This window comes from Bactrocera tryoni, chromosome 4, assembly GCF_016617805.1.
Source record: "Bactrocera tryoni isolate S06 chromosome 4, CSIRO_BtryS06_freeze2, whole genome shotgun sequence".
NCBI lineage: Eukaryota > Metazoa > Arthropoda > Insecta > Diptera > Tephritidae > Bactrocera > Bactrocera tryoni.
Genome location: NC_052502.1, coordinates 7333344 through 7351225, shown reverse-complemented (window position 1 = coordinate 7351225; position 17882 = coordinate 7333344). Strand labels below are relative to the sequence as shown.

Below are 17882 nucleotides of genomic sequence, written 5' to 3'. Positions count from 1 at the left end.
CCCCATTGACGGTCATGTTCTCACCGGCACCATTTTTGAAAAAATATGGACCAATGATTCTAGCTGCCTACACACCAAATCTTGAATCTCTTCAGGTTGCTCTTTATCCCAAGTCCGACAATTTTGTTTGTTTACATACCCATTGAGCCAGAAATGGGTCTCATCGCTGAACAAAATTGGACTCGAAAATGTCTGATCTTCTGGGAACTTTTCAAGAGCTCATAGAGCGAAGTGATGTCGCTTGGGAAGGTCGAGCGGCTTTAGTTCTTGCACAAGATGTATTTTGTACGCCTTCAATTTAAAATCAGATCATCAGTCAGAGTTGCTGCGAACGGCGCCGTATAGACTCTCCACGGTCTTCGTGTACACGCTCAGCTAGAGCTGCTATATTTTCTTCATTGCGTGCTGGACGTGGCCTATTGAGTCGAATATTATCTATTGGATAATGATATGAATGCTGGATCTGCGTTTATTCGTTATTTCTACTGGTGTTTAATTTATTATTAATCGGTTTCGTTTATTATTAAACGACTCGGAAAAGCTTTTTCAGGGCTGACGCTATGGGCCTCTATTTCTATTAGTGTATGATGAACATATTGTCAACTGAGGATGTTCCGGTTGGAGAGTACAGTTATAAACTGAGTGTCTTCGGTAGCTATATATGAAGACAGATAATTGTATCCGCAATATTTCATAGTTTAAGTAGTTCTTCAAAGTCGCTAATATCGAAATGGGACCGAGTTGGATCTCAATTAGCATCTTGCGATATAATACTGGACCTACGGACCTTGCGTGCGCTCAGCGCTGGCTGACGATTCGCTCGTATGCGACTGCAAGTTGCTTTTGGCCTAGAGTAGAACTTAGGAGGTCTTCTGAATTACTTGCGCTTAGCAAATTTCATCTTTCCGCAATAATAGCAGTTCTTACTGAACATTTTCCCAGAGGCGTTCATGCCATAAGGATAAAAATCTTGACGGACGCATGTTTTGAAAGTTGTGTATGTAAGGGAGTGAGGTGAAGACATCCAGACACTTTGCAAGACTATAGTTGAGGTATCTCAGCAGTCTTACATTCGGTGAACCAAAAGACGTAGCCGAAACTGGCATTTGTCGCCTCAACAAATTTGTGATAGGCTCAAAGCGCTTTGTCGATTCGTAGGGGTCTTATGATTTATTATATAGAAATTTTTTGGGTAATACAACGGATCAGCTTTCCAAGCTCGAAAAGCGAATTTATTGCCCAATTAAGCGGAGATGGGTGATACTTATATTGATGTCACTGCTAGAACAACCAATGGCATTGCTTTTAGTAAGCGATTTAGTTAGCGATCTAAACAATCTGATACTCAAAAAACAGCGCATGGTGTGCTAATTCTTAGGAGACCAAATATAACAATGAAAAGTCGAAATCTATGAAGAATTGCGACAAAACCGACTACTAAAGAGGATATGGGAAGGTTTAATTTTAAAGTCCGTGCCTAAGCCTAAAATTATGTACTCTCACTTGATAGAGCTAACAGTATTGCCGAATATGCGAAGGTGAAATGGGGGAATTTAAAGAGCGAAAGAGAGGGTTTAGAGCTAAAAACAAGCACGCTCATTGAACTGACTCAAAATCTAAAGAAAGAGTCCCATAAGTTACAGTTCCCTCAAAAATATATTAAAAATCGATTTCAAGACTTTATCGCAAACATAATTACACAAAATCCACATGCTTGTAAATAATGTCAAACGGGTATAAAAGCTGTAAAAGACGTTGACAGAAAGTTTTCAAAAAATATTCTGAAAATCATCATATAATCTCCGTTTTTACAAAAGCATTTCTATATTTTATCAAAAAAAATCTCTATATTTTTGTAAATGTTTACAAATATAATACATTTACGTGGGTCATTACTGATCTCGCAACGCGTTCCACGGCGACTTGGTGCGACACCCTTGCGCGTACTCTCTCTTGCGGATTTTCACACACAGACTTGCCTAACGTAAATGAAGAGCTCTTTCAAAGATGTACGCATGAAGTTGAAATATTTATTTTTCCAGGTCCAAATCCAAAACTAAATGCCCGGAGGGAATACTCTCGAAGGACCCACCCGAAACGACAGTAAAACGACTTCTTACAAACGAACTCACTACGACTAAACTTGATATTCTTCCAGAAAAAACTTGCACAGCATGCCTGCTGTAAATGCAAATGCTGTGTGGTTCCAACAGCCGAGACCAAGACCGCGAAGAAACACTGGAAGCGCAACAGTGAGCGCAACCCAACGGTAAATGGCACATAAAGTTCTGCTCAGCTTACTACTCACATATAATTTTGTTTTCGATAATCTGTTGCGCTACAGGGACAGTCGAAGCTTTTGAACAACTTTGAAGACATCAAGCATACAACACTCTCGGAACGTGGTGCGCTCAAAGAGGCAGCGCGTTGTCTCAAGTGCGCCGATGCACCTTGTCAGAAATCTTGTCCGACACAAATCGACATAAAATCTTTCATCACAAGCATCGCCAATAAGAATTACTATGGTGCTGCCAAAATAATATTCTCCGACAATCCGTTGGGTCTTACTTGCGGCATGGTGTGCTCCACCAGCGACCTCTGTGTTGGTGGCTGCAATTTGCAAGCTACCGAAGAGGGTCCTATCAACATTAGCGGCTTGCAGCATTTCGCCACCGAACGTTTCAAGGAGATGGGAGTGCCGCAAATAGTGCCGCCCAATGCGCAGAAGTTGAAAGATCCCAAAAAGAAGATTGCTCTAATAGGCGGTGGGCCGGCTTCGCTATCGTGCGCAACTTACTTGGGTCGTTTGGGTTATAAAGATGTGACGATCTATGAGAAGAACGCTTTTCTGGGTGGATTGAGTGCAGCGGAGATACCGCAATTTCGTTTACCTGTCGACGCGGTCAATTTCGAGATTAAACTCGTAAAGGACTTGGGTGTGAAGTTTGAGTTGAATCGTTGTTTATCCACCAAGGACATAACGGTTGATGTAAGATGTTAAGTAAGCAGTGGTAAAACGATGTTTTATACTAATTTTGCACCTTTGATGTGTTAGGGTTTACTGAAAGGAGGCAATCATGCAGTTTTCTTGGGCATAGGTTTGCCCGAACCAAACATTGATCCGGTTTTCTGCGGCTTGGATGAATCTATGGGATTTTATACATCGAAAAGTTTTCTACCCTGCGTGGCAGGCGGCTCCAAACATGGTATTAGCAAAGATAGCAAACTCCCCAAGTTGTCAGGCAATGTGATTGTGTTGGGCGCTGGCGACACAGCCTTCGATTGTGCGTCTGCTGCATGGCGTTGTGGCGCGGAACGTGTGCTTGTCGTGTTTTTGCATAGTACAGCGCTTATACCAGCCTTACCCGAGGAAGTTGAGTTGGCACGCGAAGAGTGGTGTGAATTGGTGCCGTACTCGAAGGCCAGCAAGGTGATTTTGGAGGACAATAAGGTGTGTAGGGCTGCCACTCAATATCATTGAAAGCTTTTGTTTTGAACAACTTATTTCGCAGATTGTTTCTGTTGAATTCATACGCACCGATATGGACTTTGATGGCACTATTAGAGAGGACAAGGATCAGAAAACGTATCTGCCAGCGGACTTTGTCATATCTGCCTTTGGCTCTGGGCTGAATCAGAAAGAAGTAATTGATGCCATGAAACCAGTGAAACTCAACAAAAATAATCTACCGAAAGTCGATCCGAAAACTCTACAAACCAGCGTACCACAAGTGTTTTGTGGTGGTGACTTAGGCGGTATTGCCAAGACCACCGTAGAATCAGTGAACGACGGTAAAGTCGCTGCTTGGAGTATTCATTGCCAACTCGAAGGTCTACCACTTAACACGCCAGCCGATTTGCCGCTTTTCTATACTGAAATCGATAACGTAGACTTGTCCGTTGAAGTCTGTTACGAGTATTTAGATCGTAAAACTTGCAAGAAAGAGATGCGCGCACTCAGGTTCCCCAATCCATTCGGCTTGTCTTCCGCGCCGCCTACAACAACGGCTGCTATGTGTCGTCGCGCCTTCGAACAGGGTTGGGGATTCGTTGTTGTGAAAACATTTTGTCTCGACAAAGATATGGTGACCAATGTCTCACCACGTATAGTACGTGGTACGACATCAGGTTACAACTATGGACCGAATCAGGGCGCTTTCCTTAACATCGAATTAATATCGGAGAAACGTGCCGATTATTGGTATAAGACTATAGCTGAACTCAAAAAAGATTTTCCCGATAAAATTGTAATCGCCAGTATAATGTGCCCTGATAGCGAAGCAGACTGGAAGGATATGGCGCCTAAGGCAGAGAAGAGCGGTGCCGACGCTATTGAGCTGAATCTTTCTTGTCCACATGGCATGGGTGAGTCCGGCATGGGTTTGGCCATTGGTCAAGTGCCCGAACTGGTTCAAAAAGTTTCGAAATGGGTCAGCGAATCTGTTAGTGTACCAGTTTTTGTCAAATTAACACCGAACATCACCGAAATAGTAGATATCGCAACTGCTGTTAAGCGTGGTGGAGCTGCTGGCGTAACCGTTATAAATACCGTACAGACGTTGATGCTTCTAAAAGCCGACGGCACTGCATGGCCGGCTGTGGGCGATGAGAAACGCACCACATATGGTGGCATGTCGGGGAACGCAACACGCCCGATGGCGTTGAGAGCGATCTCGGCTATCGGTAATAAAGTACCAGGGCTAGCCATACTTGGCTGTGGCGGTGTGGATTCTGGTGATGCAGCATTACAGTTTCTACATGCTGGCGCCTCAGCTCTTCAAGTATGTTCGGCCGTGCAGAATCAGGATTATACTGTAGTACAGGATTTTAAGAGTAGTTTACAAACTTTGTTGTATTTAAAAGCGAATCCACCGCCAAAAAATCCCGAGCTATGGGACGGTCAATCAGCGCCAACTCCTTTACATCAGAAGGGTAAGCCTGTTGTGCATCTCTCAGCCGAAGGCAACAAAGATAAGGTAAAGTCTTATATTTAGTTTTAACTTTACCAAATTGATTATATAATATCTTCAAAGACGTTGGGCTTCTTCGGTCCATATAAGCAACAGCGAGAAGAAAAACTCTTTAAGGAACGCAAAGAGAAGGGTCCACTGTCAAAGGATAAAGCTACGGTAGCTGACAAAAAGAAGTCTGGCGGTGGTAAACCGAAACCCGCGGTGTATGTAAACGATGTGATTGGCAAAGCGCTCAGTCGCATTGGCACTTTTAAGGAGCTGGACACCAAGCAGCAGAAAGTGGCTCTTATTAACCCTGTAATTACTATAAAACCCAACATTCCGTCAAATGTTATCTATTATTTGGCTTCATTTCCAGGACCTATGTGTAAATTGCGGTAAATGCTACCTCACATGCAATGACTCTGGCTACCAGGCTATAGAATTCGACGCCAAAACGCATATTCCACTGATCGGTGATGACTGCACCGGTTGTACCCTTTGCGTGTCTGTATGCCCCATCATCGATTGCATCACGTAAATATACTTTGAGCGGCTTAGATGACGGTAATATATTTTCCTTTTTCTTGTTTTCAGAATGGTTCCTAAGAAAATACCCCACGTCATAAAGCGCGGCTGTGGGGAGAACACAGTAATTGAGGTTCCCAAAAAATAAAATCAATTTTATCCAATCAACTTTTTTTCAATTAGCTTCTGCACTTATTTGTTATGAAATATATTTTCTAAGAAATATACTATTTTACTTTAATTACATTTATCTCAGGAGTGAAAGGTGGATTAACATATTCCAATTTGAAGATTGAACTGAACGAACTGAACTATCGTCTGCAAATGGCTTGATAAGAACCGTAAAAGATAAAAGACCAAGCTCCCTTTTACCCAGACTTTATTCCAACAAAAAAGAAATTGCTTGTATCATTATTGTTGTAGTGAATACCTGCACCCTATATTGGGGTAAAGCGCAAAATAAACTCTTCTAAACCACTTAACAGTAGGCTTTCGTAAACGGCGGTTTCCACGCCGTGGGTAAAGGCGTGTCAGACAAGTGAGCTTAGCTTGAGTCATAGGGATCGGTTATACTCAGCTGTTTAGAAAAAACCCAGATTCTTTCTTGTTTCGGTAGTCATGTCCCTGAGAGCCTCCAAATATTATTCATCTAACCAAATGGTTAGTCTGCAATTTTATTCACACTACAAGTACTGCCGGCGAGTGACTTGAGAATGAAGACTACATATAGTATCCTAAAGATGTTGCTGGTCGATATCTTGTTTTGCCCTCCTCAACCGACGGACAGGGATGACAATGAGATTTCGCAATTAAGAGTGAAATAGTAGTATATGTCGGAATCGTTGGACATTCAATTGATACCAGAACGATACGAGGAGAAAGGTTGGAAAAGAGGGGAAGGGACGGGGAAGAGGACACGATTAGGCTAACCAAGTACTGTTTAAGATTCAGTATCACTATATTTCTAATTTTTTCAGTGCCAGCAAGAAGTCTGAACGTCAGATTGGACCGATTGAGACTGCTTCGCTTTTCATCTCGATTTTCGTGCTGCATTATCCGTTTTTTCAGCCCTTCCAATCTCAAACATATTATTTATAATCTCCTTTGCGGCAGAACGCTTATGGCGGATTAGGTTAATGCACGAGCACTTCGAAAACTAAATAGGGGCACTTCGTAAATGGCGTTCTAATCCCTTTGCTTCGGATCCTAGTTGTGAAGGTCTTGATGAATGATGCTGTCTGGTGGTTGCCTATGCAGACGATGTAGCTCCTTTGTTTAAAGAAAAAATCCTGAACACCGTTTACAATCTAATCCACGGGTCTGCTATTAGACTTAGAGAAGCTGGGTATATGAGGGACTCCGAGCAGAGATACACTGAATTCTCCTCCCTGCTTCGATTGCATTACTTACAATCTAGATCTCTGCATCGCGACCATTCTCCTGGCAGTGCCCTTTCAGCTCACACACATGCGAGGAGTTTGTGGACTAGAAGAAGCCGTTGCAGAAAGGCTGCAGTTAACTTTTGCTACCATCAATGTAGCAGTAGATTTATAGTTCGGAAGTGCAGCTATCTTCAGAGAGGTGTGCACTCACTCCATAAGAGGCTGTACTGTCTTTGAGCTCGCTGACTGTGCGCTCAAAACAAGACAAGGAATGCATGACCTAATTTACTCAAAATCGCTGCAGTAGTCGGTGTTCTGATTTTCCTCCGACTTTATACTGACTGAAGCTGAAATATTTTGGTAAACACCGCCTTAACAAAGTTGTGGTAAGGTCAAAACACTTTGTCGATCTATGAAGATCTAATGTTCCCTTTTAGGTGTTTATGGGTAACACAAAGCACGAATATCTGTCCAAGCGAGATACATCGATCTTGAATCAGCCCTACGACCTATCCTAATCTTATTTCAATGGACCAGCCTAAATTCATATCCGATGGGATCTGCTATTATTAGGTGCATCCACAACTAACCAGATATTGACCATGCGAAAAATCTTGAAAAGATGATCGACACACACCACCTCTTCGCCGATTTCCAAACTGCTTTTTGACAACACGAAAAATAGCTGTCTTTATGCCGCTATGACTCAATTTGGGATCCCAGCAAAGCCGATACGGCTGTGTAAACTGATGTTGAGTAATACCAAAAGCTCCGTCAGGATTGTTAAGGACCTCTCCGAGGTCCTCCGAGCTTTGGTATGGAACGACGTTTCATTCAAGACGACTCCCTATCATACGACAATCTACTGCCGGTAAAAATAATTCGAGCTGCAGAGCTAAATCGAGCAGATACAATCATCTAAAAGAGTGTGCAGCTGCTGGCTTAAGCCGATGACATCGATATCATTGTCCTCAACAACCGCACCGCTAGTTCTGCTTTCTCCAGACTGGATAATGAAGTGAAACAAAGGGGTCTAGTAGTGAACGAGGGCAAGAAGAAATATATCCTGTCATCAAACAAACAGTCGTGGCACTTGGTCCCACATCACTGTTGACAGTCCTAACTTCGAAGTCGTAGATAAATTCATCTAACTTGGAACCACTATTAACACCAACAACAATATAAGCCTTGAAATCCAACGTAGAATAACTCTTGTCAACAGGTGGTACTTCGGACTGAGTAGGCAATTGAATAGTAAAGTCTTATCTTGATGAACAATGACCAAATTCTACAAGTTACGCAATATTCCGGTCATGCTATACGGTGCTGGGACATGAATGATGACATCTGATGAGTCGACGTTACGAGTTTTTGAGAGAAAAGTTCTGCAAAAGATTTATGGCCCTTTACGCGTTGGCCACGGCGAATTCGCATTCGATGCAACGATGACCTGAATGAGATATACGACGACATTGATATAGTTCAGTGTATTAAGAGACAGCGGCTATGCTGGCTAGGTCATGTCGTCCGAATAGATGAACACAGCTCTGCGAACAGTACTGGCCGGGACAAGCAGAGGAGGAGAAAGACCTCCACACCGTTGGAAATACCAGTTGGCGAAGAACCTGACTTCACTTCAATTGGCGCCGAATAGGATGTGATATATAAGCGATGTCTACGCCAGTAAAGAACAAGAAAAAACGTTAACTTCGGCTGCACCGATGCTAATATACCCTTCACAGGTGCATTTCTTTTAGTAACTATGTGTTCAGTTTGTATGGAAGCTATATGCTATAGTAATCCGATCTGAACAGTTTCTTCGGAGATTACATTGTTGTCTTAGAAAATAATCTATACCAAATTTGGTGAAGATACGTTGTCAAATGTGAAAGTTTTCCATACAAGAACTTGATTCCGATCGTTCAGTTTATATGGCAGCTATATGTTATAGTGGTCCGATATCGGCCGTTCCGACAAATGAGCAGCTTCTTGAAGAGAAAATGACGTTTGCAAAATTTCAAAACGATAACTTAAAAACTGAGGGACTAGTTCATATATATACAGACGGACGGACAGACAGAGAGACAGACGGGCATGGTTAAATCGACTCAGCTCAACATACTGATCATTTATATATATATATACTTTATAGGGTCTCCGACGCTTCTTTCTGGCTGTTACAAACATCGTGACAAACTTAATACACCCTGTTCAGGGTATAAAAAGATTTACATGCGTATATTATATTACAAACACCCCTTCATACATATAAATTCTCGAATAAATAAATGCAAAGTTTTAGAGTATGAATACATGATATAATAAGTGTCCTTTATTGATATTGATATCGCTTTAGTTTCACATAATGCTCTTTCATTAATTCTTATTTACTTTTTTTATGTAAATAACCACTTTTGCTTCTGCTTTCTAATAATAAATACATATTTATTTTGATAGATTTTAATTGCATGAACTTTGCCACGGCATTTTGCGTAAATACAAGTGGAAGTGGTGCTTGGAACAAATTGAACTCAAAATCGGTTCGCAAAGACATTTAAATACAAATCATAGTAGAGATATTTATTAATATATAAATTTATATATGCATGTATGTATGTATGTGTAGATTAAAATCTAATTGAGTGACATGAACAACGCAGTGAAATTACAAACTATTAGGAAATGATGCTGTGTACTGAAATATTAAAATCAAAAGGCTACAAATACACGAGCACATATGCATGTATGTGCGTGGGTGGGGGTATTTATTTATGCTGGTATGTAATTACACAAATGATAGAGAATAATTATAAATTCGTTGGAATTTGCATAAATAAAAGGTATTTAGAGTAATGTAAGAGTGCGCATGAAATAAAATATTTTTGGAGATTTTTCAAATACATATGTATGTATGTATACTATTTTTAATATTATAAAAATTGTTTTGGAATTCTACAAAAAAAATATTTATTATAAACGAAACACACACAGGTAACAAAAATAAAAAATATATTGCAAACTCTCCTCTCAAATCATATGGAACGTATTTGCGCTGTTAGCGTTTATATATTTTTTAAATTATAATACAATTTTGTTGTCTGCACTACGCGCTTTCTTCTACGCTTTTAACGCTTTGCGCGCATTTTATTTTATTTTCATTTATTTTTTACTTCTATTAATTCACTTTTGTTGCCAGCCTGCAGTGCTGGGCTCTCACACATAAGTATACGTACACGCGTGCATAACCTCACTTATGCCTGCATGAATTTCGCATATATAACTTACTTATACATAATCGATATATAAAATGTAGATTGTAATGCTTTTTTTTAATAGGAATATATACGCATACATATATTGGAGGAGTTTCTGATTAAAATTGCTAAAAAAGCATTTAAAATATTCACGCATTGTCAATAAAATTGCGACTTATAGATTTCTTTTATATAAAATACTTAAATAATTTTACAAATTCCAATGCCAAACGCTCGATTTTAGTGATTTTATATATATTTTTTATGCTTACTATTTATGTAGGTAAATTTTATGTTTTTTTTTTTTAATTTTTCACACTATATAAAAAGGACTTGCAACGGAAGGACTCACAAAATTGGCATTTTTATTACGCAACACACTTCAGTGCAAGACAAGTGCAGCGCAAAGTTTACGACAAGTGATTTATATGAAAAAGATGAAATGATATAATAAAATATGTATTTGTGATTACACATACATATGTTAAGTGAGGTTAGGTCGTCTTCAGCTATTGTGGGCATTTTGTTTTCCAATGAGACATTTTGCATTTTCTCGATCACTGTTTTATGATAATTAGAAGTTTTCAATCTAGCTCATGTCTCACATATTCGAAAATAATTAAAGCAGAATTTTTGAGGCGCCTTAAGCTACTTTTACTGCTTGCCATGGATACTTTAAGTCACCTTAAACTACTTTTACTGCTTACCACGGATATTTTAAGTCTCGTTAAGCTAATTTTATTGTATTCCACGGATATATTGGTATGTAAAATATTCCGATTTGAAAATTAAAAATTTTTTCGCAAACGGTCCGTTAATTTTCACCACTTTTGAACTGTTATGCGCTACAATGCAATTTGAGTAGTAAAAATCCCATTTTTTGTCGTTTTGAGATTCGAAAAATTTGCTTTTATATTCAAAAAAGTAAAAAGGTAACAAAATCAGTCGTTTACGAAGTTACTTCCAGTTCGAGCAATTTTTATCGAAGCGAAGTATTGAACTGGACTATACTTGTATGCAAGTGAATTAAAGTTTTGAGAATAACCAATTTTTATTTAAATCCTCTTCGAAATTTAGAATTTTGCACGATTTTCCACAGTACTTGTCGCCACTTTGCCGCCTACTTGCCTACACATGACAGTGTAAATTTTATATATAATTATTTTGTTGTTGTTGTTTTTTTCTTTGCACGGTATAAAAGCTAGACTTTTTGTTGCTGTATAAAAGTATGTAAAAAATTGTGCGTTTCCTGTTTTTGTTGACAATTTGTTTTGTTGTTTTTATATTATATTTGTTTTTGTTGTATTTTTATATTAACTTTCATAAATTTCAGTTTTATTAGCAATATTTGCCATCTCTGTTTAATGGTATAAAAATATTATGCTGTGAATATGTATGCATGCTCTATGTATATATGTATGTATGCATGTAAGTATGTATGTAAAAGCGTTTCTTTAAAAGGGCATGATTACCATTTTAATTTTCATACAAATTACTTTAATTACTACATTAATTATTGATGTATTTATTTGCCTTATAAAATCTCCAATTGAATTGTATTGCGGTTTGCTACGTTTCGCCACAATCGCATGATATTTCAGTAAAAATTGCATGCGATTTATTTTAATATTTCAATTCATTATCATTTAACTTATTTGCGTTTGCTTTCTCGTTTCTTTTTTATTTGATTATTATTATTTTTCTTAATTTTTTGACTCACTTTTACTTAAATGTATGCATATGTATGTTTATGTGTGTGTGTGTGAACGCTAGGTTTTTTTCACGATCCTTATTGGCAAACAATTTTTCTTTGTTTACTTCACTTTACTTGCTTCCGCTTTTGCATGCCTGCCTGCTACTGAATTGCATACAAAGTGTGTTATTTATCAATTAAGCAATCGCCCAGCCCATTGCAGCGCCTTGAAGTCGCTTAGAATTCCCACTGTGTGGCCGAGTCGGTGCCATCGTCGAGCAGCTTGAACGCGCCATTTTTCGTAGCGCCCAAATATTTGCCAGTTTGCGATCTGAAAGCAGTGCATGCAGAGCAAATTTAGTAAGTCTTTATAATATAAAGAAGATTTGTGTACCTTATGCAGATTCGGGTCGGCTCGCGCAGCTCCAAGTAGAAGCCATCGGCGGGCGCATCCGCATCCACGGAGATACCTTCGCCGTCGATGCGCCAGTATTTGCCGCTGTGTGCCTTCAAGTGCACCAGACCCTTCTGGGCGCGCTCCACCAAAATCGTCTCGTAGGTGGCCTTGTTGCATTCCAACTTGAGATTGCCGGGCGTGCGGTAGCCGACAAAGCCCTGCTCACATTTAAGTACAAGTATGGGTCTGCAAAGCATATGTTTTAATACAAAAAATTACACAAAAATGTTAGCAGCTAGCTGTTACCTATTTATCAAATAGAAGTAGAATTTCGTGATCTCCTCAATGCTCTCGGATGTGGCGAATAAGTGTCCGGAACGTTTGGTGGCCAAAAACTTGCCATTATTCGCGCGGAAGGACAGCGAACCGTCACCATGCCAGACCAGCTCGAAGAGCGCATCGGCACAGCGACGATTGCCGGTGGCTTGTATGCCACCGCCAGCGGTCAGACACCAGTAGCGGTCCTGTGTGGTGCGCAACGCCCAACGATGGGCGGACCAGTCAAACTCCAGCTGGAATGTCTCGTTCTCACCCACCTCATCCTGATTGGCGGTCACATCGACGCCCTGCTTCACCGACACATAACGCGAATTCAACTCGGCGATGAATGAGGCTTGCGGCAAGGAGTCCTCTAATGAGAAGAGCTCATCACGTGTCACCGTCGAGGAACGTGATTTCAGCACAGCTTTCGAGCCAATTGGCGATAGATACTGGCTTTGCCTGACACAAACGAGGAGTAGAAAGAAATTCAAATTAATTAATTGTCATCGATCATTCGCAATGCATCAATCAAACTCACTTGTCACGCAACGCCAAGTGTCCGCCATGGTATTCAGCGCTGAAGAGACAATCCTCATTGCAAACGGTCTGCAGTTTGCCGTTAGCATTTAAATACCTAACAAGAAAAGTAGTAGAGTCATTGCATTTGTTGTAATTGCGCGGCGGAGCGCAGTGCTTACTTGTTGTTGCATGTATGCAAAGCATAACGTCCGCCCTCCTCGGCGCGGAACTCCAATGTGAAGAGCGTATCCTCGCCCCATGGTATATTCGCATCGACATGTATCTCGTCTTGTGATTCGGATAGATGCGCGAAACGCTTGCGGCCGATTGAGCGCAAATTCACTTGTGGCCTGGCGGCCAGGTGCACGGTCCAGAACTCGCTGGAGCTGGGCGTTTTTGCGGTGCAGACGAGTTTGTCGGGTGTGCCGCCAAGGAAGTAACCGCGCGATTCATTCTTCAACGCCCAACGTCCGGTGCCATCCTCGCTGATGCTTATCTGGAAGCGGCTGCCAGCATCGCGTTCATCGCTCTCGCAGAGCACATTGCCGAACGTGTCGACCGAGAGATATTTGTTTAGATGAGATCGTAAATATATAATACCTGAAAAGAGCGAGTAATGGAGCATTTTAATACAGCCATTAGTTTGTTTAGAAAACGTGGAAGGTTATAAAAATAAGCAGTCTGTAGTACTAATGAGTGAAGTTTGTTCCTAACTTGAGATTCAGGAGACTTTTTTGTCTAAAGTGCTTTGGCAATATGGGAGTTTCTTTGAGATTTGAGTCTACTATTAGCAAAATTATATTATTTGTAGTTTTGAGAGTTTCCAAGTTTCAAAAAAATCTAGAAACAAGCAAATATTTTTGCTAGATACTTTGCCATGAACTACTTTCATGTTGTTTGGGACAGGTATCGAAACTGGATTAAAAAGATATCGGTAGATTTGTATTGCTATTATGTTGTAAAGGGTGATACATTTCCAGGTTCCCTACTTTTTTAAAGAAAAAAACTCAGAAGCTTCAAATTTAATGAGGAATGTTTTTTATCAGTCGAAAAACATTCCTTGGCATTTATTTTTTTAAAGATTAACTCATTCAAATGTTTGCCGTCTCAGACGATCCATTCGTTGAGTCCAATTTTCGATGAGTCGTTCGAGCTCTTCGACTGGTAACTGGTGAATGACATGAATTGAAGCGGAATTGTCCGCATAAACTTTAGGCTTTACATATTCACACAAAAAATAGTCTAACGGTGTGATATCATACGAACTTGGTGGCCAATTGACCGGTCCAAAACGCGAAATTATCTGCTCACCGAACAGTTCTCTCAATAAATCCATTAATTGATGCGATGTGTAGGAAGTTGCGCCGTCTTGTTGAAACCAAATGTCGCTGAGATCACGAGCTTCATTTTCAATCATCAAACAGTCGGTTATCATGGCGCTATAATGGTCGTCATAGACGGTTACATTCTCACCGATATAATTTTTTGAAGAAATATGGACTCATGGTTCTAACCGCCCACAAATTACACAAAACCGTTGTTTTTTCTGAATGAAATGGCAGCTCTTGAATCTCTACAGATTGCTCTTCGTCCCAAATGCGGCAATTTCGCTTTTTTACATACCCATTGAGCCAGAAATGAGCTGAAAAAAATTTGGCTCGAAAACCTCGAATCTTCTGTGAACTTTTCAAGAGCTCATAGAGCGAAGCCATGTCGCTTGGGAATGTCGAACGGCTTCAGTTCTTGCACAAGCTCTATTTTGTATGATTTAAATTTCAGATCTCAATATAAAATGCGCCAAGTCAGTCCAAACGTCAGTCCGAGTCGCTACAAACGGCGAACGAATCGATTCGCCACGGTCTTCGGGCACATGCTAAGCCACGGCTGCTCTATTTTCTTCACTGCGTGCTGGACGTTGTCTATTCGGCTGAATATAATTCAATAATGAATGCTTGAATCACCCTGTGTTAGTGAAATCTCTCTATACACATAATAAAAACATATTTGAGACCAATCTAGCAAAGTATTACTTCAACACTTCTCCACATAACAAAGTATTTTTTTTTCAAACGCGATCCTAACCAGCTTTGTCATGAATGGATGGATGAAGTTGGCATCTCTAAAAAAAAGACTGATTAGCTCTACTCATTCCAATCCACAATTATAAAAAGTATCCCTCGCCTCTCAAATGCTATCAGAATGTGATTAAAACACTTTTTACAGGAAGTAGCATCATGCCTTAATACATACGCTTATGAGTATGTATGTGTGTATGTATAGTACGTACGCAGAAATATCCATATGTCACTGATAAGACTATTCAGAGGCTAATTGGTCAAGAGATAAACAAATCATTAATGAAAGCGGAGATTAAAGCCGACGAATGCCTGTGGATGGGCTTATCAAGTCAAGCAGCAATTTCAGAATAACAGAATAACAGTTGTTGCATTACGCAGCAAACACAACAATAAAACAAACAGATATACATACATGCATATATACTTACATACCATACATACCATACATATAATATATAAGTATGTACATACATATATATAATTTGTGACTGCGGCAGTGAGTACTTTCAACGCTGGCGCACGATGTTGCACCAACTGAGGGCTGCAGATTGCTTGGTGCTTGGTGCTTGTAATTGACACGCTTTCCCACTTAAATGCTAGATTTACAACAACGTCAATTTAAGCGAAGGATAGTTTATTGCGCTTTAAATCACCCATCTGAGGGCAAGCCTATGCAGCGAGCATAACCGCGAAGAATTGTGGACCGTAAAATGCAGTTGTGTCGAAAGTAATGACCGTACAATGCGATAAGGCTACTCTTGCAACAACAATCGCAACAGCAACAACAGCAACAACAACAGTATTAACAATAGCAACATACATTGATTGCATTTACAATGGAAATGCCGCTGCTGGCCCAAGCAAATTGAACGATGCAAAATGCCTGTATGTGTATATGTAGTATGTGTGAGTGTGCCAAGGAAAAAGAGATTGCGCGGCTAATAAGGCAGAGCAGCAATACTTGGTGGAAAGTATTTGCAAACATACATGTACATATTACTCACATATGTACATATGTATGTTGCTATGCAAATAACATTTGTATATATGCAATACAACAACAAACGTGCATCGATTGCCAACAGCACAAAAAGAAAGAAGCCTAGAAAGAAATGTTTGACCAACAACAACAATCAAAATAACATTTTTTTTGTGTCGTACAGGCGCAAGAGTAGCGAAAGGTCAGTCACTGACAGGCAGCATTGATGGATTTGCTTGCTGAATTTGTGACCGTCTGTTGCTACTTTGGCCGTTGACAGCCGCCAAACCGCATGAGCAAAAGCAAATGTTGAAAGCATAAATGAAAGGAAGCTAAACAAAAAGCAAATAATTAGAAATTGTAGTCAGTTGTTCTGCATTAATTGGAATTGTGTGATGCATGATATTCATACTCAAGTTTGAACAACATCTAGAAATTTCTTCAAAATATTATAAATTTTTTACAAATATGCACTTGACAACGCCGAAAAATTTTCCAGCGCGCAAAATTATTAAAGTAAAGTGACCGTTTCGTAAAAAAGAGTTATGAATGAGAATGACACGCATGATGTTTTACTCCAAGGTCTGAATCAAAGCGATGTTATCAGCTTGGACTTTAGACTTTACATATCCCTACAAAAAAAAAAGTCTAAGCATGTGATATCACACGATTTTGGTAGCCAATCGACCGGCCCAAAATGTGAAATCAACTGCTCAACGAAGTGTTCTCTCAATAAATCCATTGATTTATGCGATGTATGGAAAGTGGTGCCGTCTTGTTGACACCAAAAAATGTCGCCGAGAACACGAGCTTCAATTGCGAGCATCAAATAGTCGGTTACCGTTACGTTCTCACTGGCATCATATGGACCACACCAAACCGTTGTTTTTTTCTAGATGAATGACAGCTCTTGAATCTCTTCAGGTTGCTCTTCGCCGCAAATATGGTCATTTTACTTGTTTACATACATACTTACATATGTATATGCCAGAAATGGACCACATCGCTTAAGATAATTTCGTTCGAAAACGTCGGATCTCTTTAGAACTTTTCAATAGCCAATAGAGCGGAGCCATTTCGCTTGAAAAGGCCAAGCGGCTTCAGTTTTTGCACAAGCTATATTTTATACGTCAGTCCGATTTGCTGGGAACGGCGCCGAATCGACTCTACACGGTCTTCGTGTACTCTCAGCTAAGGCTAAATAGATAGTATGTACTTAGATAGTTATGCAGATAGGCAGGCGGCAATTAAGGCAATAATCTCACATCGCATTACGTCAGAGAAGATCCTTAGTAGCCGGAAGGTACTACATGTAACGGCTGCCGGAAAGTAGATATATGAAATAGCTGATTGTATTGTCAAAAGTACCATTCATCTAGGTACAGAGCAAGTTCAGGAAATACGGAAGTAAAGTATTTCCAATTAAAATTAGATTTCTGAAAGAGCTGATAGTCGTATCAGGTCGTGAACAAGAGCCCGGAAGAAAAACAACCATGTTTTTCACTCACACGGTCTCCAAAGGACTGTTGGCCTAATGACAGGTCACAACATACTGACATCACAGTATTGTCATTTAGGTATTGTCTTAAATATCTTGTGGCTCCGCAGTTCAAGGAACTAGATGATATATCAACCCGCTCTTAAAGTTAACAAAAAGCGTTGACGTACAGTTTCATGCTTCAGCTCAAATTAAACTGATCCTCCATCTGGCGTTACTAAGAAGTGGGTGTATGTATGGCGTGATAGCCGACCGGTATACCAGTATCACCTAACCAAACA

The 17882-nt window shown here is 40.0% G+C and overlaps 2 protein-coding genes across 4 annotated transcripts in view; one reads left to right on the top strand and one right to left on the bottom strand.

Annotated features, from left to right (window-relative positions):
* The first annotated feature begins 1859 nt into the window (after positions 1–1859).
* LOC120775109 (dihydropyrimidine dehydrogenase [NADP(+)]-like) lies at positions 1860–5664 on the top strand. Its single transcript, XM_040105126.1, has 9 exons — positions 1860–1984; positions 2043–2103; positions 2159–2269; positions 2345–2989; positions 3056–3451; positions 3513–4976; positions 5034–5270; positions 5332–5489; positions 5550–5664. Exons 1-9 carry the CDS (start codon positions 1860–1862, stop codon positions 5626–5628), a joined length of 3276 nt encoding a protein of 1091 aa, XP_039961060.1. The 3' UTR covers positions 5629–5664.
* A 6173-nt stretch (positions 5665–11837) lies between these two features.
* LOC120774529 (protein singed) overlaps positions 11838–17882 on the bottom strand; it is a 60876-nt gene continuing 54831 nt past the window's right edge. For all 3 annotated transcript variants that reach the window (XM_040104238.1, XM_040104240.1, XM_040104241.1), the window contains 5 exons: positions 13226–13646; positions 13066–13161; positions 12513–12986; positions 12204–12452; positions 11838–12140 (listed from right to left, as the gene is read on the bottom strand). In XM_040104238.1, coding sequence (XP_039960172.1) covers positions 12047–12140; positions 12204–12452; positions 12513–12986; positions 13066–13161; positions 13226–13646 — 1334 coding nt within the window. In that variant the 3' untranslated portion in view covers positions 11838–12046. The remainder of the gene's footprint in view (positions 12141–12203; positions 12453–12512; positions 12987–13065; positions 13162–13225; positions 13647–17882) is intronic.